The following is a 25823-nucleotide window of genomic DNA, read 5'->3' as shown; positions in this document are numbered from 1 at the left end:
TTAATCTATACTGGAAACTATCTCTTCCCCCCCCCCCCCCTGTTTTTTTCAGACATAAACAGAAGTATATATACAACACAACCATCATATTTTGAAATCTCTACCAGTCTCATTTAATAGGTTCCTTTGCAAGAATGCAGTTACTATGTTTTGATTCAGTGCCATAATATCAGCTTCCTACCAGATATCTCATTTATCAAAAATTGAGAACAATTTAATGGTGTGAACTATTATTCCATAATTACTTTCCCACAAATCTGAGCAAGTGCCAATACCTGTCATTCATACGTGTAGCTAATGCAAACTAACCTAGTCATCAGAATTTTCACCAGCTCATGGCAGTATTAGGAAAACCATAAATACACAGCAAAGGTATTTTCAGTTACTTTCTGCACTTGTAATTGTGACCAAATTAGTCTAATGTGCTAATTATTAGATAAATGATGTCATGGTCTGAAAACCACATGAAGAAAACAACAGGAAATATAAAATGTATTGAGCAGTGACTGGAGGAGATATAAGCAGTTCTAGAGACATAGACTATGACTGAATATATGTATATTCACTACACAATATCACAATTAGTTATTCATATATTGTTCAACAACAGGATAAAAATCACAGGCCTTACATCATTAATGATGTGACTGGGTATAAAATTAAACTATTTAAAATTTAAATTAAAAAATAACAATTTCAGTACATATTTCAACAAAACAATAAAATAACACACAAAATGGTAACAAATATGTTACCAAGAATAAAATACACATGCTTCATCAATACAATACTGTAAAGCTATTTTTAACAACTACAAGATCATTACAGTGCTCAGAATTGCACATTGTTAATAGTAACACAGTTCAGTCACAGTGAAAACATCACTATGAATCTGTATCTCTTTCTTTCGTAAAACATGTGTAAGGAAATGACCATCATGACTGATTCAATATCAATTTGATTAATAAATCACATGAAGTATATTTACTAGCTAAAAATGGCAATGATATGGTAACTACAATGTTTTGTACTATAACATACTTAAATACATGAAATGCAGTTGATCTTCATCTCTAACTAACACACCAACATTAGCAGCTCTGTTAAACTCTCGTTTACATTACTGTAAATACTGAAGTGGTAGAAATTAGCTATAAAAAATAGTAAACATACAAAAGTTAGTCAGGTATTGTGCCACTTTCAAATAAACACAGGCAACAAAATCAATACAAAAATTACACAGTATCCTGATGGCAACTGGACTCTACAGATGCATTTCACCCTGTAATTTTTTACAGTTTTTACAATACAAAGTGAAAAGTACTGCAGCACCCTACAGATAAAAACTATTGAAATTTCACAACATTTCCTAAATAAAACTTGGCTGGACAATGAACACTGCAGTACTGATAATGTTTCAGCAGATCTAAACCATATATTTTACATGTCTACAGTGATGGTAGGCCATATTTGTATACTACTGGTGTTTTTCAGCAAGGTACAATATAAGCACATTTACCATTCATTCTAAAACTGTGATATCAGTCCAGTGTTTACAATCAACATTCATATAACATTTCAGAAAACAATAGTAAACAACAAACACTGCTACAATTTATACAGCTCTTACTTTCTCATTCAAAGGATGATGGCAAAATCACACACATGACAGTGAGTGCATGCAAGGGATTCAGATACACAATATATGTGTATAAACAGGTAATGGTGGCTGTGTTCTGCATGGAGGTAGTATTACACAGACACAGCCAGTCTGGATCTCAACTGGGATGATTACAATTGTCATAGAAAATGGCTGTTGAGCGTGATGCTATGTCAGCATAGTCCCTGTTGTCTGGTGTGCACAGTTCACTCGTCACTTCCAATTCCCGTTTGCTGTAACAGGGTGACAATTACATCATCATAAAATGTTACATTATATTACAAGGGGTGTTCAGAAATGATTTCCAATTGTTCTGTTTCATAAGCAGTACTCAGACTGTAGGCACATCCTCTTGTAGGATGATGAACTGATTCCAGTACATCACATAGACACTAGATGACAGTTGTGAACAGTATGTCTAGTAAAAGGGCGGCACTTGTTTGTTGCTATTTATAAATATTCGACTGTAGTGTATTATCATGCAACTCCTGCACAAAGGGCTGTTTACAGCTTGATCATTGAGTTCACTAGTGGAAGGGAATCCACATGCAAGACTATGGGTGCTGGTCACCTGTCAACATTGCAGACTCTGGGGAACACTGAGGTTGTGTCTGAATTGATTATGGCTGATAGGTACATAATCTTTGATGAACTGAAGTTGCAGACAGGTGTAGGATGTGCAACCGTGCACTTCATTATTCATGATGAGTTTGGTATGAAAAACATGTGTGCATATTGGGTTCCACAGGACTTGACACAGGCCTAGAGGAAGTACTGGTGACAGGAATAATCATGGTGTCACTACCATTCACCTATGAACAAAGTCTAGTCCATTCAATGGGAACATCCTGGGTGTCCCTGGTCCTAGAAATTTCATGCTGCTTCATCTGCAGGGAAGTAGATAGTCTCTGTTGCATACTATTAATGGACTAACTTCCACAAGGAACAACTGTCAACAGCAGGACGTACTGTGACACCCTTGCGTGACTTAGATGGAGGATGCAGTGAAGGTGACATGAAAGGTGGTCAAAAGGAGCACTCCTTCAGGATAACAATGTGTGACCCCACACCAGCAATGGCACAACTGCAAAGGTGACAATATTAGAGACCCTTTCTGTGCTGCACACAATATTCACTGCATCTAACTCCATCTGAGTATTCTTTATTTGATAACATAAAGGATGTGCTGAGAGGTTTGTGACAACAAAGAACTGCAGGCAGCTGTTCATGAGTTGGTGCGTAGTATCCCCAAACAGCAGGTCTGTGACACATCAATGAAGTTGCCAGGAATGTGGCAGCATTGCATTGATGGTGGGAAGGATATTGAGAGGTCCCATGTACATCGACTCATGTTCATTAATAAATAAGGTACAAAAAAACTACTACTGTAAATCATTTCTGAAAGCTCCTCAAATTAATTACATAACCCTGTTAGGTGCTAGCTCTCTGTCCTTAGCAGCCTCTACATTTCTGTGTTGTCTGGTGGTAACCCACCTCGTTGATATTTTCCAGTACTTAAAACTCTGCTTAGCATTACATTTTGAAAGACACTTTTGCAAAAAACCTGTTTCCTGGAATAACTTCCAGTGGAGTCCTTTTATAAAATATTTAAAAATAGAGCTGAACCATTACTAGTGTGTTACTGACATACAGCTTTTTTATTGACTTTTTACTCTATGGCAGTCTGATGCTGTCTTATTGTCAGGTATCACTTCAGAATAGCATTTACAGAAGTTAGACGTAAAGACTGTAGAGATTTATCATGGTAATTTGATAGACATGGCTCACAGGAGAACTAAATTCTCATTTTCATCATAAAGATAATCAAGCCCCTTGTAAGCCAAAGCACCATCTCCTCCAGAAAGACCATTTCTTTGTCATGGTACTAACTAGTGAACATCAACATAAGAAGTCCTTACCAATATGAATCACAAACTATGTGCTATACATGGCTGAAATAAAACTAATCAGAATAATAAGGAACAAGGTTTTCAAGCAAAAATGAGATGGACATTAAGAGCAGTGGATAGAGATAATGATGTAAACACATACAGGATCTGATGGGGGAAAGAGAAGACCAATTTCAGGCAGTTAAGGAAGTTCTCAGTGCTCTATATGCTAGAAATGAAAATAACAGGTAGAGATAAACAGTTTTGGTCAATTAAAGCAGATATGCATTTAGTAGCACAACAAAACCTCCTAACAAGGTGACCAGTGTGATTAGATTGGTGTCTCTGAAGATAGAAAGTATGAATTGGAATACGAACTTCTGCAGAAGTAAGAAGGGGTGGAGGAGTAAGTAAATGTAAGACTGTCAGAGCAAAGCAGGTTTAAAATTCTTTTAGTCCAACCTCAGCTATCATATTCCAGGAACAGTACATATCACTATCAGTGAGTTCACAAAGGGCATTACAACATTCTTCATATTCCCAGTCACTACAACAGCAGAATACTTTCCTAAATGAAGAATCACAACACAGTAGTCACTTTAACCCACTGTCACACAATATTTTTTTTTAAATTGATGTTGTGACACAGCAGTACACTTATTTTTCAGTGATTTTTCTCATTTTTACAGCAACATACTATAAGCTATATTAGAGCATTCTATTTATTGTATTTCTCTATTATACTTTGAAATATAATAATATACAGTTTGTCTCAGTGTGATAAAGCTTAAAATACTTATCCACGTGTAGGCAGATCTTGCACTCTGGACACTCAAAACAGGATTCTCCATGCTGTCCTCTGTTGTAACAGATCTTACACCTTCTAGACAGTGCTGCTTTTTTGTCAGTTGGAGTACTTTTGTGGGAAAATATCCCCAGTCCCTGCTCTGTAGTCTTAATGGATTTGTTCCTAGGCTTGGGTGCCCGCAAATCCCATAATCAGGAAGTCTAATATTTTTCAGAATTTGTTCAGCCAGGTTGAGATGATAACCTGTGAACCTCATTCTTCTCTTACTGTCGTTAATCATATAGTGTCCTATACTTGCACTGACAATTGCCATGTCCAACATATAAAACATATAAAAATATATATTTTATATCCCTTCACATATCTCCTCACAGGAGAATATAATGCTAGGCATTTGTTGCATGCATCAACTCCATCCAATCCTTTGTTATAATCGCTGATGCAATTAGGTTTCAACTTAGTCTTCCCATTTTTTGCTGTTCCTCATACTCAGGTCAATCATGAATGGTTGACAGGATGTTCACTGGTTTTTTTGTCAATCCATCTAGCAGCAAGAACTTCATTCACTGATGCAAAAGTCGCTTCGTCTCTTTTCAGACCGAGTTCTTAAACTGTGGTGGCTTGTTCTTCCTGTCTGGTCTTACACTTCCAACTACATAGGTCTTCCTCTCCAATAGCTTTAGAAACAAAGTGGGAGAGAATATGATTATCCATGTATATTGTTCTCCATTCATCCAGTAAAGTGTCACACAAAACCAAAACAACTTTCTCACTTGATGGGGTGCTGACTACTTTTTTTGCCTCAAGAGCTGAATAAATTTTAAAATTGTAACAGTATCCATTGTCAGATGAGCATACTTTATATATTTTCAAACCAAATCTTGCCCTCTTTGAAAGTTTGTATTATACATATGGCAATCTGCCCCTGAATATCAGACTCTCATCAACACAAAAAAATTTGCAGGCTTGTACACCCTTTGAAATCTGTCAAGTAGAAGAGTAACAACTGGCCTGATATTCCTCAGTTTGTCATGATGAATACCTGCAGAATCAGTAGCAAACTGAAGATACCTTGAGAGGGCTTTGAATCTCCTAAAAGGCATGCTTCTACTAAAAATAGGAGTCTGTATTATTTTCCTTCTCTACCAATTATCTTGTACAGAAGATTTCTTTGTTTGGGACTTAAGTATACCCAGTACAAATTGGGCTTAGATCTCATCTGCTGCCACAGGAAACCAGTGTGATTTGTCAACCATTCTTCACTGTTCTGCATGTACAGTCATTTCAGCAAAGAAATTTGTTTCCTTGACCACCAACTCCAAGAATTGTGGTGTCAAAATTTGATCAGTGCCATGCAATTCTGATGAGTTTTAGCCCATGGATCTGTGAATAGTAACATCTACCTCCCCTTCACTGCTGCTCTTGGTAATGTACATAGTATACAAACATTTTCCGAGTTCCACTCATCAGTAATTGTTGACGTACTTCCACTACATCGTCTCAACTGTTGAGGGAAAAATCTTCTTTGTCAACACAACGACTGCTGTCACTCACTTCTGATTCTGTGTTTTCACTGTTTTCAAAGTCTAGTCCACCATCAGTATCACTCAAATCTTTTCTTCAGGAAACTGAAGTATTCTCTTGGCTTGGATTTCGTATGGATCGGCCATGTTGCATTACTGAATCTAAGAAAATGTGCTAATTTGCATTGCAATATTTAGCTGCAATTGAGCATTTTCATGCCATCTATTAACATGCTGCCTGGACTAAAATTAGAACCAACAGTAATCCACTACATGCCAAAGCACCACACAATAAGGCAAATGCAGGGTGACAGTTGTACCCATCGTTGTATGTAAGTGCAAGTGAGTGTGATGACAGGTATGCCCGTCATTGTACGCAAGTGGGTTAAGCAAAGAGATTCAAAATAAGTCAGCAAGAAGGGTTCTCTAGAGGTCTTTGAAAGGGTGAGGGAGTATATGCTGTTCACTAGATGCTATTAAAGGACAGTTTTAAGGAAGTGATGGGTCTCCAGCGCACAACTTTTTCAGGGTTACCCATGTACCAGTAATAGCTGCTCCAACGATAACCCAGTCCAGTCACTTGAGAAGCACACATAATCCAGGTAGACCAATCAGTTTAAGTACACAAAAGCTAAACTTTCACTGAGGATGAAATGTCACAGACAAATTCCTGCACAGCTGTATAGAATCAGGTACTTATAACACCACATTTAAATTCTCCTTCTCAAAATCAGCAATTATGAATACAAGACAAAGGAATTGGATGTTCAACATTTATTTAACATTTTTTAAATATTTGTTATGCACTTAATTTACTTTCCTGCAACCCTCTCTGCCCCCTCACCTTTCTCACCTCCAACATACATTCACACACACTCTATAAATTGTTTCAGCCCTAGCACTGTAAGTACTCTTTTGTTTTAATAGGGTGTTGCAAAGTGAATGATAAATATTTTATAGCTGGACATTGTATATAAATTGGAATTAACAGACTCAAGCAAACATATATTTAGTTTCCAATGGATATCGAGACAAAGCTCCTTGAAACCGAAAAGGTTCAGGAATATTTACATGTGTCACAGAGAAAATACACAAAATCAGCTGCTAAGAGTAGTTGTTTTTGAAAATGTTATTGGAGAAATCAGTGACCAACACATAATCTTTGCAATAAATTATAACTGTCTAGATAACAAGGCACATTCATTAAAAGGTGACTGGTTTCAGACCTACAGCCATATTGATGGACAGTGGCTGTGTGTGGAGCAGGAACTGCAGAATGATGATAGTCAACTGCTATCATCATTCAGTGGTTCATGTTAAAAGCAAGGGCAGGTCACTCAGACCACAGAATGAGAGGAACTCACTTGCATTGAGGATGAAGGTAGACAAATCTGAGTCCTCAACTCAAATTCATCTAGCCCTTTTCCAGATTCAAATCTATTTTCCTTGATGTTAACTCCCACCTCACTGACTCTAACATTCCAAATTCAGTCTATATAAAATTATCCAATAGCTGCAACATCTACATTTTAACAGCTGCCACCTCTTTCACATCAAAACCTCCCTTTCCTACAGCTGAGGCATTTGCAGCAAATGCCTCTGCTCAACACTAATTCTCTCAACAACTACACCAACTATCTCTTCCAGGCTCTCGCCTCTCACAGCCACGCCACAGATCTCACTCACAAATAAATCTCCTGCGTAGTATCCTCTTCTCATCCTCTGACTACTACACTTCCCACTGCCAAAAACTTCAGAAGCACTGTTCTCGTCAACCCGTACCGTCCAAATCTTGGTTGCTGGAAGAAGGAAGTGAATTAGTCAGAATGTGAGAGGAGGATACTGCCCAGGAAATTTTCTTTTAAATAAAATCTGTGGGGTAGTTGTATCTTCAACTATAGTCCCTGGTCAAATTATTAGATGCACTGCACATTTTTAATGTTATTTGTAATAATTACATGTTGAGTAATATATTTAATGCAATTAATCGGAAAATTTATGACAGTTATTCAGGGCACTTATTACATTGTTGAATTTTTTATCTATTTTTGCTAAGTGACATTGAATTGTTGACTTATTGCAGTTATCAATGTGCATAGTACAGCGTGGAGAAAAGGACCTGTTCAGTGGCGTTCTCGCGTGTAACTGGTGTAATACTTTGTTTGCTTTGATTATCAATTTCATAATATTGACATCACAATTGATTGTTTAACAGCCAGGTATTATTAATTGTGAATTTTAACAATGGGTAAAAGAGGGGACATTTCACCACATAAAAATTCTGAGGGCAAAGCCCTTGTTAATACGAAAATGTATTCCAATCCAGAAATTTCATGAAGGTTTGAAATGTCAGAAGCTAGTGTGAGGTGCATAAAGAAGAAAATTGATTCAGGTGAAGAACTGAGCCCCAGACGGAAGAGTAAATGTGGAAGAAAACTAATTTTCACCTCAAGGACAGAAAGATTTCTCAAAAGAGTTTGCATAGAAAACAGATTTGCAACAACACAACAGATAAAATCTCAACTGGAACAGGCTAATGTGACTGCATCTGAACGCACTGCTTGCAGAAAGTTGAAGGATATTGATTTCAAGGCCTGTCAACCCACTAGAAAACCAAAGTTAACAGCCACAACGAAAGCGAAGCATCTGAAGTGGATTAAACAGTGGTGTCATAAGGATGTGGACTTCTGTAGATCGGTAATTTAACTTTAAAATTACTATTTACAATATGATATAACCTATGTACATTTATTCATAGTATATTAATTATGTTTCTCGATTTTTGCAGGTATGCTGCAGCGATGAAAGCATGTTTGAAATTTTGACTAACAAATCTCAGTAAGTGTGCCATCGAACAGGAGAAAAATTTCATTGCGACTGCAATATTCAGACCGTAAAATATGCAACTAAGGTGATGATTTGGTCTGTCACCTGTGGCAAGGGTACAGGATGTCTTTATGTGGTTAAAGGCATAATGAGGCAAGACCAGTACAAGAAAGTCCTGCAAAATCAGTTAATACCACAGCTCAGAGAATGGTTCCCAAATGGGGAATGATTTATTTTTAGTTCCCTATCTAACAGACAGGTCAGTTAAATCCTTTCTGAAGGAAAAAAGTATCCCTCTGTTAGACCGACCAGGTAATAAGTCCCGACATGAACACCATAGAAAATGTATGGAAACTACTGAAGAGGGACGTGGCAGAATATGTTATCACAACAAAAACACAGCTCTTAGAGAAGATCACCCATGTCTGGTATTGTCATCCACAAATGTGAGACACAGTACAGTCCTGCATCGACAGCATGCCATGTCGTATTAAGGCTCTCATAGCTGCAAAAGGTGGCTCAACAAGATATTAAAACTAATGTTTTCACTTTTACAATATTTTAATTTTTGTTGTAATTACTGAAATAAAATGTTTTCAACAAATATTACATTTTATGTACTTGTTATAGCATCTTAGTATGAAGTAGACTACACATAATAATTTTCTCACAATTTGCATATTAAAAAAACAAATTTCATTAGGCATAAATCAAAATTTGCTTAAAAATTGTAGTGCACCTAATAAATTGGCCAGGGACTGTACACTGACAGAAAAAACTTCTGGCACCAAAAAAGGAGTTGTGCAAGATAAACAAAAGTTAGTAGGTGTGTTTCTACATCTGGAAGATGACTTTATTCAAATTTCATGCCAGTCACATAAGAGTGGCACTAGTAGTACGATTATGAGGATGAAAATCAGGTTTACTTTAAATATGTGCTGTAATGGTCATAAGCATTAGTTACCTTTGAGACTTGACATAGTGAGCTGATGTTAGCCACGAATGCTTTTACGACAGTGAAGACACAATTATCAACAGCTCAAAGAGTTTGAACAAGGTCATGTAATAGGGCTACAAGAAGCTGGATGTTCCTTCCATGATATTGCAGAAATACCTGGCTAGAATGTAGCCACTGTACTGGATTGCTGGCAGCAGTTGTCATGGAAAGGTATGATCGCAAGAAAACTGGGCTCTGGAATGCTACATAGCATTACAGAGAGGGAAGCCCATTGAGATCATTGTATGGCTGTGGTGCACTATACCACATCTGTAGCAGCAATTCAAGCAGCTGTTGGCACAACAGAGACACAGAAAACTGTTCACAATCAGGTACTTCAAGGACAGCTCCGAGACAGATGCCCTGTAGCATGCATTCTACTGACCCCAAACCACTGCTGTTTGTGACTGCAGGAGTGTCAGGTGAGATCTCAATGGAGAGTAGATTGGAGGTCTGTTGTGTTCTCTGATGATAGCTGGTTCTGCCTCGGTGTCACTGATGGCCATGTGTTGGTTAATAGAAGGTCAGGTGAGTGCCTGCAGCCACATCCGGAGTTACAGTCTGGGGTGTGATTTCGTATGACAGCAGGATCTCATGGTTATCCCGTACACCCTGACTGCAAATTTGTTTTTCAGTCTAGTAATTTAACCTGTTGTGCTGCAATTCATGAAAAGCATTCCAAGGACTGTTTTCCAACCAAATACCACTGTTGTAACCCAACATGCCCTACAGAGTGTCGACACGTTGCCATGGCCTGCTCAATCACCAGATCTGTCTCCAATCAAGTACGTATGGGACACCACCAGATGACAACTCCAGTGTTATCCACAACCAGCATTAACCATCCATGTATTGATCAACCAAGTACAGCATGCACTGAACTCCAGTTCAAAAACTGACATCCAGCACCTGAACAACACAAAGCATACAGGTTTGCAAGCTTGCATTCAACATTCTGCCAGATACAGCAGTTATTCATGCACCAGTGTTTTACATTTGCAATTCTTTTTCTTGTGCTTACATTAACCTGTGATCTTGTAACATTAACCATTTAAATATGTTACCTAGATAATTACAGTCCCAAAATTTCATTACTCTGCATTAATTATTTCTTGATGTAGAGATTTTTTTCCATCAGTGTACATTAAGATACAAAGAGTATTGTAGTGTCGCAGAATAGTAGAGTTGGAAACATGGAATATTGTCAAAGTTTCGTGGCCTATGCTGAGAGCCAGAGGCAGTAGGTTAGCCAAGAGGTAAGAGGATTGCACATGTATAAGAATGTGTCATCACGCAGGGGTGCAGCGGCCTGCTGTCCGCTGCCGAGCCGGCCAGCCAGCCACGAGCGGCCACAGTAAGGGCATTCCACCACTACGTCACAGCACGCGGCGCTGCGCTAGCAAGACTGGTGCGGGCTGGAGCTGGTGTCATCGCCCCGAGTCATCAAGGACTCAGGGAAGGTCGTTGATATCACCAAGCTCAGCCAGCCTGTGTTACGTGGGCCACATTGTACTCAGCAGGAATAAAGGTGTCATGAATTAATAATGTTTCTTTGGTGTTTCTGACGCGTCCACAGTCATTTCCTAGCATCCTGACAACTGAAGAGGTCACCGCTCAGCTTCCAGTCCACCATAGGCAACCGGGACCACCGGGGCGCCTACAGTATTTATTACAGAGCATGAGGCACTTTATAGTGGATGCAGAGCCCTAGGCTGACACACATAGAATTTTGCATGATACTAAGGGAAGGGTGTCTGTCTCCATAGTTGAATGGTTAGTTTAGATGGCTGCCGTGCAGAGGACCTGGTTTCGAGTTCTGGTGCTGCCAAAGATTTTGGTGGGGGCACTGGTATATGATGCACTCAGCCTCCTGGTACTAGTTGAGAAGCAATTTGAAAGAAAAATAGTGTCTACAGTCTGGAAATGGCAAAACAGTCAGAAAAGCAATACGCCAACCACATGCCCCTCCATACTGCACCCATATGTTGCTGCAAGGCAGAGGACAACACAATAGCTGGTCAACATGCCTTGAACCTTCAAGGCTTAGATCAGGAGCTCTCAAGGGAGAGGTGATAGGAGCATTACTATTATATTTGATAATTACTGGGTAACTGCAATTGCTCAATGAGTGATATTGGTCATGGAGTGCTTGTATGACCTACACTGGAGAACTATTTTATTGTGTATGACCAACAGCAGTTATGCCTAGGAAGGGACACTGAATGTAAACAAAAGAGTATTTTTAACCCTCAAGTGAGGGTCACAGCATTTCTGAAATGTCCTAATGTGAGGTCTCTCAAACAAAGGTGGATAATATCTCACAGAAATCTCTCTAGAAAATTCCAGTTACAGTCTCTCTGGGTGGAATCTGCAAGTAGCCCTCACCAGCTACATGGCATTCCTATAGGAGCATTAAAATAAAATTTGACTAGTAACATTTCACAAAATATTGCAACTGTGACTGGAATAGAATGAAATATTAATATGTGGCATAGCAAAACGTACCCTCAGCAAGCACCTTACAATGCTTTTCATCATAAAGACACAGATACAATTATTGACATATACTATGTAGAGCAGTGTCTTGTCTTTAGTGATCATACAGACACAATTACATCTGGTCTGTAGAGATCACGAACATAGAACATGATTACTGTCATAACAAAAACTACAATGGAAACAGTCATTAAATGGGTACTGCATACCTCTACAAGCCAAATATGTGTATGTCCATATGTAAGGATACTTTTAGATTGGCTCATACTTACTTCCTGTTATTGATATCCACTTCTGCAACCTCTATTTTTGACACATATAGATGATCATTACACCAAAAGAAACAGAGAGATCGTGGCTGCAGGACATCCATATCATACTGCCAGTAAAACTCCACTTTGCGAATGGGTCCAACATCCATTGGATGTGTTACAACAAAAGTTCGGGACTGCCCATGTTGTAATTTCACATAGCCACTGCAACAAAGTAAGTGTGTTAAACTGCAGCTTATATTCTTAAAATACAACACCACGAAGAGAAATTATTGTAGACAGAAATTAGAAATAATTCCACTGCTCTTTTGAACATGTCTAAAGAATGTCCAGTCTCTAATAGAGCAGATTGTTCTAACCATTTATTTTTCCACAGAAAATGCTTTGTCTGAGTTAATGCAGTTACAGAAAATTATGTTATTAAATAATGAAAAAAGGAAGTAGCAAAAATTAATATTCTGGATGAATGCCAAAGCAGGTCACAGCAGTTCTATTTTGTATGCATGTTAAACTACACATCTTAAATAATTTATATTTACAAACTTAGGAAATTAGTGTTTTAAGCTGAAATGATTAGTGCTAAAACAGCACTAACTTGTGGAAATTTAAACCAATTAAATGAAAATGGACATTCTACAACTATGAGCTAAATTGTTTAGTCCAACTTCGTTGGAATTGGTGAACTCTGAAGTATACAGTCTGAATCTCATATAATTCTTGTGTCGTCATAAAAACATTATGTCATTTAACGAAATAATCACTGTTAAAATTAAAAGGCAGTGAGTACTATAGGCTGAATTGTGGTAATACAGTAACTCTTTACCTCTTTGGTTGATAAAAAATTCTGTTACAACAGTTAACTGGATATGACAATTGCAACACAGCACAACAGTCATAAGATTAATGAAATAGACTGATAGGATTATAATTCTGTTAGCTCTTCAACCAAATGTTTATTGAACTACTCCTGTGCTCCACAAGCAAATGCACTGTATGTTATGGAGGGTATATAGTATGTATGCATTATAATTTGGCACTTCATATATGTGTTATGAATGGATATGAGCAGTAATGGCCTTGCACATGGACTACTGTCTCATGCTAGATAGCATACAAAACAAAAATGCACCCATGTTTCTTTGAAAGCAGAGGTGACAGATGGAGGAAACAATTGAAAATGTGATTTTATATAGCCAAAACTGAGATTATTGCTACAAACTGCAAAACACTACTATACAATGTTATTACGATCACAAATGTTTGCTAATAAGGGTTAGCAGTGAATTAAAATAAATTAATACTGCCTAACATCTAGCTACCTGGCACACCAGCATATATTACTGGCATCTTTGTTCATCTGTGGATTACTAACAGGAAAAACAGCAGTTGATATGCCCCTGTTTATGCCTGAACTTCTCTCATTGTACCATCATTGCCATCATGAAAGATGTGTGTCAGAAGAAGAGCTATTAGGGTTGAGGGGATTCTTCCCTAAAAGTCTGGACAAGGTGGTCATAGAGAGAGCTAACATCAGCCAGAGAATGGTGATGATCAGAGAAAGGTGGGTAGACAAACAATCTGCAAGTTTAATACTGGACCTTCAAGTTATAAGGAAGGCCCTGCTGGCAGCTACTGCCTACAATCTGTGCAGTTCGCTGCAATTTATGGCTCATACCCACATCACTGCTGCCTGGGTTCAGAGGCCACTCTTAGTTACTTCAGATGGCTGGCTGTAGTAGTAAGGACGAATAACTTCACATATGTGGTGGAAGAATCATAATTCCCACAACTGACAGTGGTTCTCTAGTTTTTAATCAGGTGGAGAGATGAAACCAGAGGCCTCAGACCATTCTGCAACAATCACATACACAGATTTCTTGGCCTCCCCTATCAAGTGGAGGACCTCCCTAATATGTCAAGTGTGGACTATACACAGGAGGTAGACACTTGGATAGTAGGGTATATTGTGTCTCTTATGCAAAAACCACAAATGTGTGAAAAAAGCAATTTTGATATATATGTATTGGCAAGTTGCATTCTTTGAGTCCTTTATCATAGAAAAACCTTGAATGAGTTGCTTCAGTAAAAAAACAAATTGCAATGCCACAACAGTGAATAAATCACATCCAAGATTTTGGTACTCTGTTACAAGCTCCCACAGCATTTTTCAAACATGAATGTGCTGCATACATTGATCAGATATGCTTACAAATTTTCTTACATGTGATTACAATCACATATCTCATCATTATTTATGTCACTTCACATGTAACAATGTGTTGATAACATTCCAGCTGTTCATTTAAGAGCTCAGTTCATTATACACCACATTATTATTGGGCAAAAATGCATTCCTACAGCATAGCTGCAATAAGACTGCACAAAAGATGTACAAAAGTCTGTGATGGTACTGCTGATCAAGATGAACCTGGAAGACATAAACAATATAACAAACTGTTGGAGAATGATGATGATTGTACACGTAAGATGGAACATTCTGAGTTATCTTTCCATTCAGCTGCAAGAAGGTACCCCAATTCAAGCCTAAATATCACATTAATGTATAATTACTATAAAACTGAAAATGAAGGCAACTGAAAGCCAGCATATCTTCCAAAACCCCATAAAATATTCCATGAGTACAAAATTTAGGATTCTTTAGACTGAAGGAAGATCTGTATTGCAAATGTACCACATTTAATTCACTGCCCAAGAATGGGAAGCTGTTGAAGCAAGACAATCATGACAAGTATTTGCAGAGAAAAATGACACCACAGAACAATCCAATTGATGTGGGTGTAAATTTTTATCAACAAGCTGTGTTGAATACCTCAAATACTCCATGCTAACAAATAGTCAATATGAGGAAACCTGGCAGTGTATAATTTGACCACACATAATCTGAGAAATCAAGATGGCACTAGTAACTTGTGGAATGAGAGGATCAATGGAAACTGCAACATGTGTCTATGACTACATCATGGTGCTAATAGAAATTACAAAAGTAAGAATAATACCAGTTGTCTGAGGGGTTCAGCTGAAGAAGTCTGCCTTTGTGTTTATGTCTGTCACTCTGTGCAAGAATCATCCAAACTTACAGTCAACTGACTACACATTTTTTTGAAACAGGTGACACAGAAATGGTGTGTAACTTTACTCATTTCATGACAGAGAAAAAAAGTAAGTACTAGCTGATGTACCACTCTGAAGGATTGAAACAAACCATTCAAAATTGCAGGAGGAACTTTCATCCTTTCATCGCCTGCAGTATGTTGTATGATGAGTTCCTAAATTTTAAAAACGACCAGATAATAACCCTAAAATTCTAATGCACAAATTTTGCCTCTTCAACTACAAAAGAAGGAAACCTCCTACAGTGTTTTATAAGATAGAATTTGAAGACAGCTTTAGAGAAGTAACCTTAACAAGAAAGAAAGAACCTTCAGCAAATGACTCATCAAAAGGAATACACGAAAAAACTTCTGATAATAGCAGCAAAGCTCAAGGTTCTGCTTTCAATGTGTGAGAAGCAGATAATTACATGGGAGTATCATGAATATTACTGCCATTTCTTGAGCACTCAAACTGTGTGCGACACATTGCCTGAACTAGATTCTGATGGAGATTAAATGTTTCTGTGAATTTGATTTTTGTTTACAGTTTTATTGCTGATTCAGTCTATAGTTAGTAGTTTCTCTTGATTACTTTGAAGCAATAAAAACTAGAATTAGTATCTGATATGTCTGATTTACTTACAGTATGTAGATGAAAATTCAGTATGCCTTGGTAATTCAGAACGATGAATGCACAGTTATAACCCTCCCCCCTCCAAGAGGTGGGAGATATGATTATGAATCTCATATCTTAACATTTGTACATATGGTAACAATAAATCACACAAATCAATTTCTTTAATTACTATAGTTTAGTTTGAAGACTTTGTGAAACATTCAATCCTGTGTATCTCATAACTAGTATAATGCATATTCACTGATTTAACATAGAGGGGATGATATGTGGTATGCATATATGGCTTTCTCTTCATACTAGAGAAACTCTTCCTGATACCTTATGGTCAATTATGATCCAGCCCTTAAGTTTCACACATGTAGCTATGCTAATTTCAGATGTTTCACTGTTATTTTGGTTATCTACTTTCTGGCCATTTTTGAAATGAGCAAAGACACTGATGACACAGTGTTTAAGAGTGGTTTTATATGCTCCATTATGGTGGCATTACCGATGCTGGACAGTAACACAATTGTACAACTTGCACATTGTGTGCCACTATAGTAGGGGGAGAGTGTGTTTAAATTATGAATCCTTTCTCTAAGTATCTTCAGTGGCAACAACACTGTGGCAACCTCTGTACAATTCATCTTTAGTGGCAGTAACACCGTGGTAACCTCTCTACAGTTCAGCTATACCAAGAGCCAGATTCCAAAGTCTTAAGGGCACCAGCACTTTGTGAAGGGTGATTCCAAGTGCTGGTATTTAAATATAGATTTGTGTGCATGGGTTTGCAATATACAGCATGTTCTAATGTACCATCAACTTTCTTCAGATTTGTGCTAGATCCTTGAGAACACCATGTCAAAGTGATCTTCTGCCATCCTGCCCTACTTGCATCTCTAAAGGATACCTGGTTGCTTTAAAAGATTGACAGGTACCAGATTCCTTTTGGAACTTGTGGCAGCTGATATAATGGCCAAACATCATGAACTGTTCATGAAAGAGGCACTAAACTTCAACAGTACACCCACATGGTCCAGCCAGACAAGTCATCACTGATAGAATGTTTCATAGATATGTGCCACTCTATAGACCTCATGAGATGAAGATTTTAGCTCCCACCTCATCGTTTTGGGACCCAATGCTTAAGAAGTTAAGGAGATTTGAACAACAGAACATTTAATAAATTGCAATAGTCATTTTAACTTGGACAAGTTATGGAATCCAGCACTTTCAATAAGTAAATCACGTAGATGTCACCAGTGTTGTCACCACTGTAGATACATAGATAAAGAACTTGACCATTTGAACACTTTCTCTGCCTGCCACATGAGGCATGTGGATACAATGTTCAGCTTTTGCTGCTGATCGGCATCTGAGGTGTGGACTTGCATACACAGTGTCCAGTGACTACACAGTGGAGCATGTACTACTGCTCTTGGAGCTGTACTGTCAGTCTCTTGGCTCACTCAGAGGACAGCTGGAAAATACACAGCTGAAATATTGGTGGAAGAGATAAAAGCTGCATGGCTGCATGCCTAAAATTTAATTAGATTATTAGATACATCATGAAAAGCTGAATATGCATAGTTATGAATCATATATCTGGTAGCTCAGTTACTCATATATCTGGTAGCCCAGTTACAAAAGGCTACATCCATTCCTGCAGCTGAAAATGAGAATACATTAATATGATATTAGTTAACTGGTAGAACACCATGGTAATGTCTGTAATTAATCTCAGCTATTAATGGCAACCCTCCTTGAACTATGGACCTTGTAGAGGTGGGTGGGTTGCATGCCTCAACAGTATCAATAGCCATGCTGTAGAGGCAACCACAATGGAGGAGTACCTGAGAGACCAGACTAACCGGCCTTGTAACATTAGTCAATATGACTTTATTGCACTGGTACTGTGAGTGGCTGAAAGCAAGGGAAAACTACAGCCATCATTCTTTTACCTAAAGGCATGCACCTTAATGATGGCTTAATGATGATGGCATCCACTTCAGTAAAATATTCCAGAAGTAAAATAGTCTCTCATTTGTATCCATGGGCAGGCACTACTCAGGAGGATGTTGTCATTAGGGAAAACAAAACTGGCATACTACTGCTCCCAGAGCAGGAGTTAGATCCTTTAATCAAGTAGTTAGTATAGAGAATTTAAAAAAAGAAATTGATTTGGCCAGGTCAGGACAGGATTATCTACATGAAATCAGACAGGGATGAGACAGAGGTAGGCCTAAGAATGAGTCAGAAAATAGGAATATAGGTACGTTACTGTTAACAGCATAGTGAACAAATTATCACAGCCAAGATAGAGATGAAACCCACACCCACCACAGTAGTACAAGTTTATATACCAGATACCTCCTTAGATGGCGAAGAGGTTGAAAGAATGTGTGATGACCTACAAGAAATTCTGGAGATAGTAGAAGGGAGATGAAACTTTAATTGTAATGGATGACTAAAATCCTATGCAGGAAAAATGATATGAGAACATGGACTGAGGACAAGACTGAAAGAGTAAGCTGTCTTATAGAATTTTGCACACAGCATAATTTAATCATGGTTAACACTTGGTTTAAGAATCGTGAAAGAAGGTTGTATATGTGGTAGAGATGTGGGGACAATGGAAATATTTAGACTGATTATATAGTGGTGAAACAAAGATTTCGAAACCAAATTTTAACCAGTAAGTCTATTCCCGGGGCAAATGTGGACTCTGACCACAATTCATTGGTTATAAACTGCAGATTAAATCTGAAAAAATTTAAAAAAAGATAGGAATTTACAGAGAAGGGACCCTGGATAAACTGAAAGGACCAGAGCTTGTTAACAGTTTCAGAATGAGCATTAGGCAGTGTTTGATGGAAGCAGGAGAATGAAATGCAATTGAAGATGAAGGGGGCAGCTTTGAGATATGAAACAGTGAAGGCATCAGAGAATTAACACAGGGCCTAATAGAAGTCCTTGAATAACAAAGAAAATATTGAATTTAATTCTCTAAAGGAAAAAAATATAAAAATGCAGCTAATGAAGCATGCAAAAGGAATACAGACGTTTAAAAAGAAAAAAATGAGACTGACACAAAGAGCAAAATGGCTAAATAGGTATGGCTAGAGGACAAATGCAAGGCTGTAGATGCAGGTGTGACTAGTGTGAAGGTAAATGTTACCTACTAGGAAATTAAAGCACCTTTTGGAGAAAAAGGCAAGCAACTCTATGAACATCAAGAGTCAAAATGGCCAGCCAGCATGAAGCAAAGAATGGAAAGCTGCGAGTTGGAAGTATTATATAAAACTGCTGTAAATAGAAATGTACAACAAGATAAAATTATGCAAATCAAGGAGAAATTAATTGAAAATTAGATATAATTCCATGAGAAGAATTTGAGAGAATACTGAAAAATCTAAGCTAAAACAAGGCCCGTGAAATGGTGAACATTGCCTAGTAATTATCAAAATCTTTGTGAGGGCCAGTCACGACAAAACTATTCCACATGGTGGGCAATATATACGAGAGTGTTCAAATATCCTCACACTTTAAGAAGAATGTAATGATTTCAGTTTCAGAGAAGTCAGCTACTGACAAGTCTGAATATTACCAAACTATTAGTTTAGTACGTCATTGTTGCAAAATACTGACACTTTTTTTTTTTTTTTATAGAAGCACGGAAACACTTTTAGAGGTCATCACTGCCAAAGATCAGCTTGGGTTCCAGAGAAATACAGGAACACAGGGGCAGTACTAGCCCTATGGCTGATCTTAGAAAATAGGTTGAAGAATAGGAAATCTACATTTATAGCATTTGTAAATTTACAGATTGATTTTGACAATGTTGACTGAACACACTCTTTGAAATTTTGAAGGTAACAGGGATAAAATACATGGACTGAAAGGTTATTTACAACTTTTGCAGGAACCAGACAGCAATTATTAAAGTTGAAGGACACAAAAGGGAAAACATAGTTGAGAAGAGAGTCAGGCAGTGTTGTTGCCTATCCTGATGTTATTCAGTATGTGCACTGAGCAATCTGTGAAGGGAGCCAAGGAGACATTTGGAAATGTAATTTTCTGTGTCATCCAAACAAGACACAGCCAGGGCAAAAGCACCACAGGCACAAAGATGTGAGCTGGTTCCAATGCCATAGAGACTCCCCACTTGCGCGAGTTCCACCAGTGCCATGGGCAGTGCTGAGGATGGAGACATTGACTTCGCCTTGGCCAATTGCCGGCCAAGTACAATCTCCCAATGACCAGACGTCAATGGACAGAAGCCTACTCAGAAGACGAAGAGCAGCTCTTGCCCACTTCATTGTAGATCATCATCCAGGGTTGACTTAGACAGGGAACATCATTTAGTGAAGTCTTAGAAGTGAACAGACAGTTGTTGTGAATTGCATATGTTATGTCCTGAGTAGTTTACCGATGATTATTTGCACTTAACCATTGAGGGCCTTTTTTGTGTTATATTACATACAGTGTTGCAGACTTCATTATTCAACAAGTCACAAAGACAAGTAAACATTTTTAACTCATTTGTGTGACTTTGTTACTAATTTGTTGGAGTGTTGTATAACCTCCATTCTCCTATCCTGTTACTTGACTGTGGGACATAACTGTGTAATAGTGGGCAGGAGAAATTGTCTTAGTGGTGTACTACACCAGAAGCCATTTCACAAACTCACAAACTCACAAACTCAGCCTACTGTAACAACAGTGGCAACTCGGCCTCCACAGAAGTAGCAACAAGGCCTTTACAAAACTGGCAACAAGGGTTTACAAAAGTAGCATAGATGAAAGTTGCATCATGCAATAATGAATTATAAATTGTGGGTGGGTAGTGGGTGGGGTTGACATCTTAACTAGTTTATTAGCAATAACATAAAAGCAAAAGGTGTGATGTATATGACATGCTACCACAACTATTTTTTTTAAAAAAAGGTCACAATTATGCAGAAGAAATAAGGTAAATAAGAACACTTTAAATTTGAAGCAAAAGTCATGCCAGCCGCTGTTGCCACTGCTTCTGGCTTGGGAAGCTGCCATCTCTTTGTCAATTTTGTAAAGGCCTTGTTGCCACTGCTGTCGAGGCTGAGTTGCCACTGTTGTTGCAGTAGGACGAGTTTGTGAGTTTATGGAGTGGCTTCTAGTGCAGTACACCACTAAGACAATTTCTCCCTACCACTATTACACAGTTATGCCCCAGGGTCAGGTAACAGGGGAGGTGAATGAAGGTTTTACAACACTCCAACAAATTAGTAACATAGTCACACAAATGAGTTAAAAAGGTCTCTCTATCTTTGTGGTTTGTTGAATAATGAAGTCTGCAATGCTGCATGTAATATAGCATGAAAAAGCCCCTCAATAGCTAAGCGCAAAAAAATCATAGGTAAACTTTTCAGTACATAGCAAACACAATTTACAAGTGTCTGTTTACTTTTAAGAGTTCACTAAACGACATTCCCTGTCTAAGTCAGCCCTGGGCGATGATCGATAACCAAGTGGGTGAGAGCTACTCTTCTGTCTTCTTCCAAGTAGGTTTCTGTCTATTGTCTGGTCACTGGTAGATTGTACTTGGCTGGCAATTGGCCAAGTTGAAGTCAATATCTTCATCCTCAGTGCCACCCATGGCGCTGGTGGAACTCGTACAGGTGGGGAGTCTCCTTTGCAATGGCACCAACTCGCATTTTTGTGCCTGTGGTGCCTTTGCCCTTGCTGTTTCTTGTTGGGATGATGCAGCATAATTAATGTCCAGAGAGGAAAAATAAAACTTTAAGCTTTGCTTGTAATTCTTTCAGACACATCAAAGAACTTGGAAGAGCCATTGAAAACAATGTGTAACATCTTCAAAAGAGATTATAAGATAAACATGAAAAAATATAAAACTAGGATAATGGAATTTAGTTTAACTAAATCAGGCAATGCTAAGGGAATTAGACTAGGAAAAGAGACATTAAATCAAGCAGATGAGTTTCACTGTTTGAGCAGTGAAATAAGTGATGATGGTTGAAGTACAGAGGATATAAAACAGAGACTGGAAAAACATTTCTGAAAAAGAGGAATTTGTTAATATCTAATAGAACTGCGGCACTGAGAATGACGAGAGCCCAAAGCACTGACACATAGTTATGAGGAAAATAGACATTCATGAAAAACAAACTTGTATGCAAATCACCAGTTCCTATAAAAAAATTACGAACCCACTTTATGTTATGAAATTTTAATTAATATCAAGGATTGTTATTATTAATGTTAATTCCCAAAATTTTCACATATAGGAGATTGTGTGTGTGTGTGTGTGTGTGTGTGTGTGTGTGTGTGTGTGTGTGTGTGTGTGTGTGTGTGTGTTATGGCCTATCCCATACTTCAAAGTCCTCATTATCATCATTTTCATTAAGCACGTTCTCTGGCTTGTTTGGTTAAGTCTATAAATTTCAAGTTTTATCTAACAGTTTTGTGTTTCATAGTTGATATTTGCCTTCCATCTACATAGTTTGGCAGCAGATTTGGCAATGTATCTAAAAATTGTAAAAAAAAAAATCACAAACTGTGGTCTCCCATGATGTGTCTTGCAGAAAATGGTTGTCTCCCAGACCTCCAATGAAGAATGTGTTACTTTCAGCAACATTTCATGGCAACCTGTCAAAAACTTCATCACTGTAAAATTTATGAAATGGACATTGTTACTGTGAGCGTCAACTTTTGGTTTGATGATGAGGTTCTACATCTACATCTACATTTATACTCCACAAGCCACCCAACGGTGTGTGGCGGAGGGCACTTTACGTGCCACTGTCATTACCTCCCTTTCTTGTTCCACTCGCGTATGGTTTGCGGGAAGAATGACTGCCGGAAAGCCTCTGTGCACGATCAAATCTCTCTAATTTTACATTCGTGATCTCCTCAGGAGGTATAAGTAGGGGGAAGCAATATATTTGATACCTCATCCAGAAACGCACCCTCTCGAAACCTGGACAGCAAGCTACACTGCGATGCAGAGCGCCTCTCTTGCAGAGTCTGCCACTCGAGTTTGCTAAACATCTCTGCAATGCTATCACGCTTACCAAATAACCCTGTGACGAACGAGTGTTTTGTAAGCCACCTCCTTTGTTGATGGACTACATTTTCTAAGGACTCTCCAAATGAATCTCAACCTGGCACCCGCCTTCCCAACAATTAATTTTATATGATCATTCCACTTCAAATCGTTCCATACGCATACTCCCAGATATTATACAGAAGTAACTGCTACCAGTGTTTGTTCTGCTATCATATAATCATACAATAAAGGATCCTTCTTTCTATGTATTCGCAATACATTACATTTGTCTATGTTAAGGGTCAGTTGCCACTCCGTGCAACAAGTGCCTATCCGCTGCAGATCTTCCTGCATTTCACTGCAATTTTCTAATGCTGCAACTTCTCTGTATACTACAGCACTACAGCATCATCCGCAAAAAGCCACATGGAACTTCCGACACTATCTACCAGGTCATTTATATATCTTGTGAAAAGCAATGATCACATAACACTCCCCTGTGGCACGCCAGAGGTCACTTTAAAGTCTGTAGATGTCTCTCCATTGAGAACAACATGCTGTGTTCTGTCTGCCAAAAACTCTTCAATTCAGCCACACAGCTGCTCTGATATTCCGTAGGCCCTTACTTTGTTTATCAGGCGACAGTGTGGAACTGTATCGAACGCCTTCCGGAAGTCAAGGAAAATAGCATCTACCTGGAAGCCTGTATCTAATATTTTCTGGGTCTCATGAACAAATAAAGTGAGTTGGGTCTCACACAACCGCTTTTTCCGGAATCCATGTTGATTCCTGCAGAGTAGATTCTGGGTTTCCAGAAATGACATGATACGTGAGCAAAAAACATGTTCTAAAATTCTACAAGAGATCGATATCAGAGATATAGGTCTACAATTTTGTGCATCTGCTCGACGACCCTTCTTGAAAACTGGGACTACCTGTGCTCTTTTCCAATCATTTGGAACCTTCTGTTCCTCTAGAGACTTGTGGTACAAGGCTGTTAGAAGGGGGACAAGTTCTTTGACGTACTCTGTATAGAATCGAATTGGTATCCCATCAGGTCCAGTGGACTTTCCTCTGTTGAGTGATTTCAGTTGCTTTTCTATTCCTTGGACACTTATTTCAATGTCAGCCATTTTTTCGTTGATGTGGTGATTTAGAGAAGGAACTGCAGTGCATTCTTCCTCTGTGAAACAGCTTTGGAAAAAGGTGTTTAGTATTTCAGCTTTACGTGTGTCATCCTCTGTTTCAATACCATTATCATCCCAGAGTGTCTGGATATGCTGTTTCGATCCACTTACTGATTTAATGTAAGACCACTTTTAATGATTCTGCAATTCTCAGCATCCATTTTACAGACTGGAATGCTGAATCCATGGAATGTGAGGAGGGGGGGGGGGGGGGGGGTGTTGTGGTGGTGTTGTGTGTGTGTGTGTGTAGGAGGGGTAGGAGGGTGACGAGGGGAGGGGGGGGGGGAAGCAAGTGTTTAGAGGCAATCAACCACTCAAGGTTATCAGTGCCAATATGTAGATCAGTTGAACAGTTGAAACAAATGTTCTTAAAACTTAGAAAATGCAATCAGAGAACTAAAAGACAAACTGAGATAAAATCACACTCACTCTAACAAGTTATTAAAACAATGTAGAGGAATTACATCTGATGTTTTGAGTCACATATGTAATGCATCACTGACTGAGGGTATTATTCCACACAGGTTAAAATCTGCAATTGTCAGGCCTCTCTACAAAAAGGGGGAAACCACAGATGTCAATCATTACTGGCCAGTATCCTTGCTTACAGCATTTTCAAAAATTTTTGAGAAAGTAGTGTACTCAAGAGTGGTTAGCCATCTCAACAGTTATGGAATACTTAGTAAATCACAGTTCAGATTTCAGAAATGTTGTTCCACTGAGACAGCAATATACAATTTCACTGCCCACGTAATAGAGTCTTTAAATAGTAAAATGTCACCAGTAGGATTATTCTGTGACTTATCCAAAGCATTTGATTAAATTACAATTCTATGGTATAAATGGAACAGCATATGAGTGGTTTAAGTCATATCTACAGAACACGAAGCAAAAAGTCTCTTTATATGCTTCAAGTGATTCAAAGCAGTTTGCCACTTCATCTAACTGGGGTGAAATTACATTAGGTGCTCCACAAGGTTCGATCATGGTCCCCTCCTGTTCTTGATATATGTGAATGCCATCCCTTCTTATGTGAAACAAGATGCTGAACTGACATTGTTTGCTGATGATACAAGCATAATTATTAAACGAGTAAAAGAAAGTCTGATAGAAAATGATACAAATAAGGTCTTTGGAAAAGTTATTAATTTGTTTTCTGTGAATGGGCTTGCTCTGAACTTTGAAAAAACACAGCACATCCAATTTACTGCTGCAAAAAGTATAATTCCTTCAATAAACATAACACATTAACAGAAAACAGTAGCCAGGATCGAGCATACTAAGTTTATTGGGTGTACATATAGGTGAGAATCTTAATTGGAAAAGTCATATTTTGGATCTCCTAAAGTGACTAGGTTCAGCAACTTTTGCAATCAGAATAATTGCCA

General features: G+C 38.3%; 1 protein-coding gene across 1 annotated transcript in view; it reads right to left on the bottom strand.

Moving 5' to 3' along the window:
- Positions 1-628: 628 nt before the first annotated feature.
- LOC124569467 (pancreatic triacylglycerol lipase-like) overlaps positions 629-25823 on the bottom strand; it is a 123230-nt gene continuing 98035 nt past the window's right edge. The window contains exons 10-11 of the mRNA XM_047131080.1: positions 12472-12675; positions 629-1893 (exon numbers count right to left, since the gene is read on the bottom strand). Coding sequence (XP_046987036.1) covers positions 1779-1893; positions 12472-12675 — 319 coding nt within the window. The 3' untranslated portion in view covers positions 629-1778. The remainder of the gene's footprint in view (positions 1894-12471; positions 12676-25823) is intronic.

This window comes from Schistocerca americana, unplaced genomic scaffold (genome assembly GCF_021461395.2).
Source record: "Schistocerca americana isolate TAMUIC-IGC-003095 unplaced genomic scaffold, iqSchAmer2.1 HiC_scaffold_15, whole genome shotgun sequence".
Lineage (NCBI taxonomy): Eukaryota > Metazoa > Arthropoda > Insecta > Orthoptera > Acrididae > Schistocerca > Schistocerca americana.
Note: the sequence above shows the minus strand (reverse complement) of the source record. Positions and strands in the feature narration are given on the sequence as shown.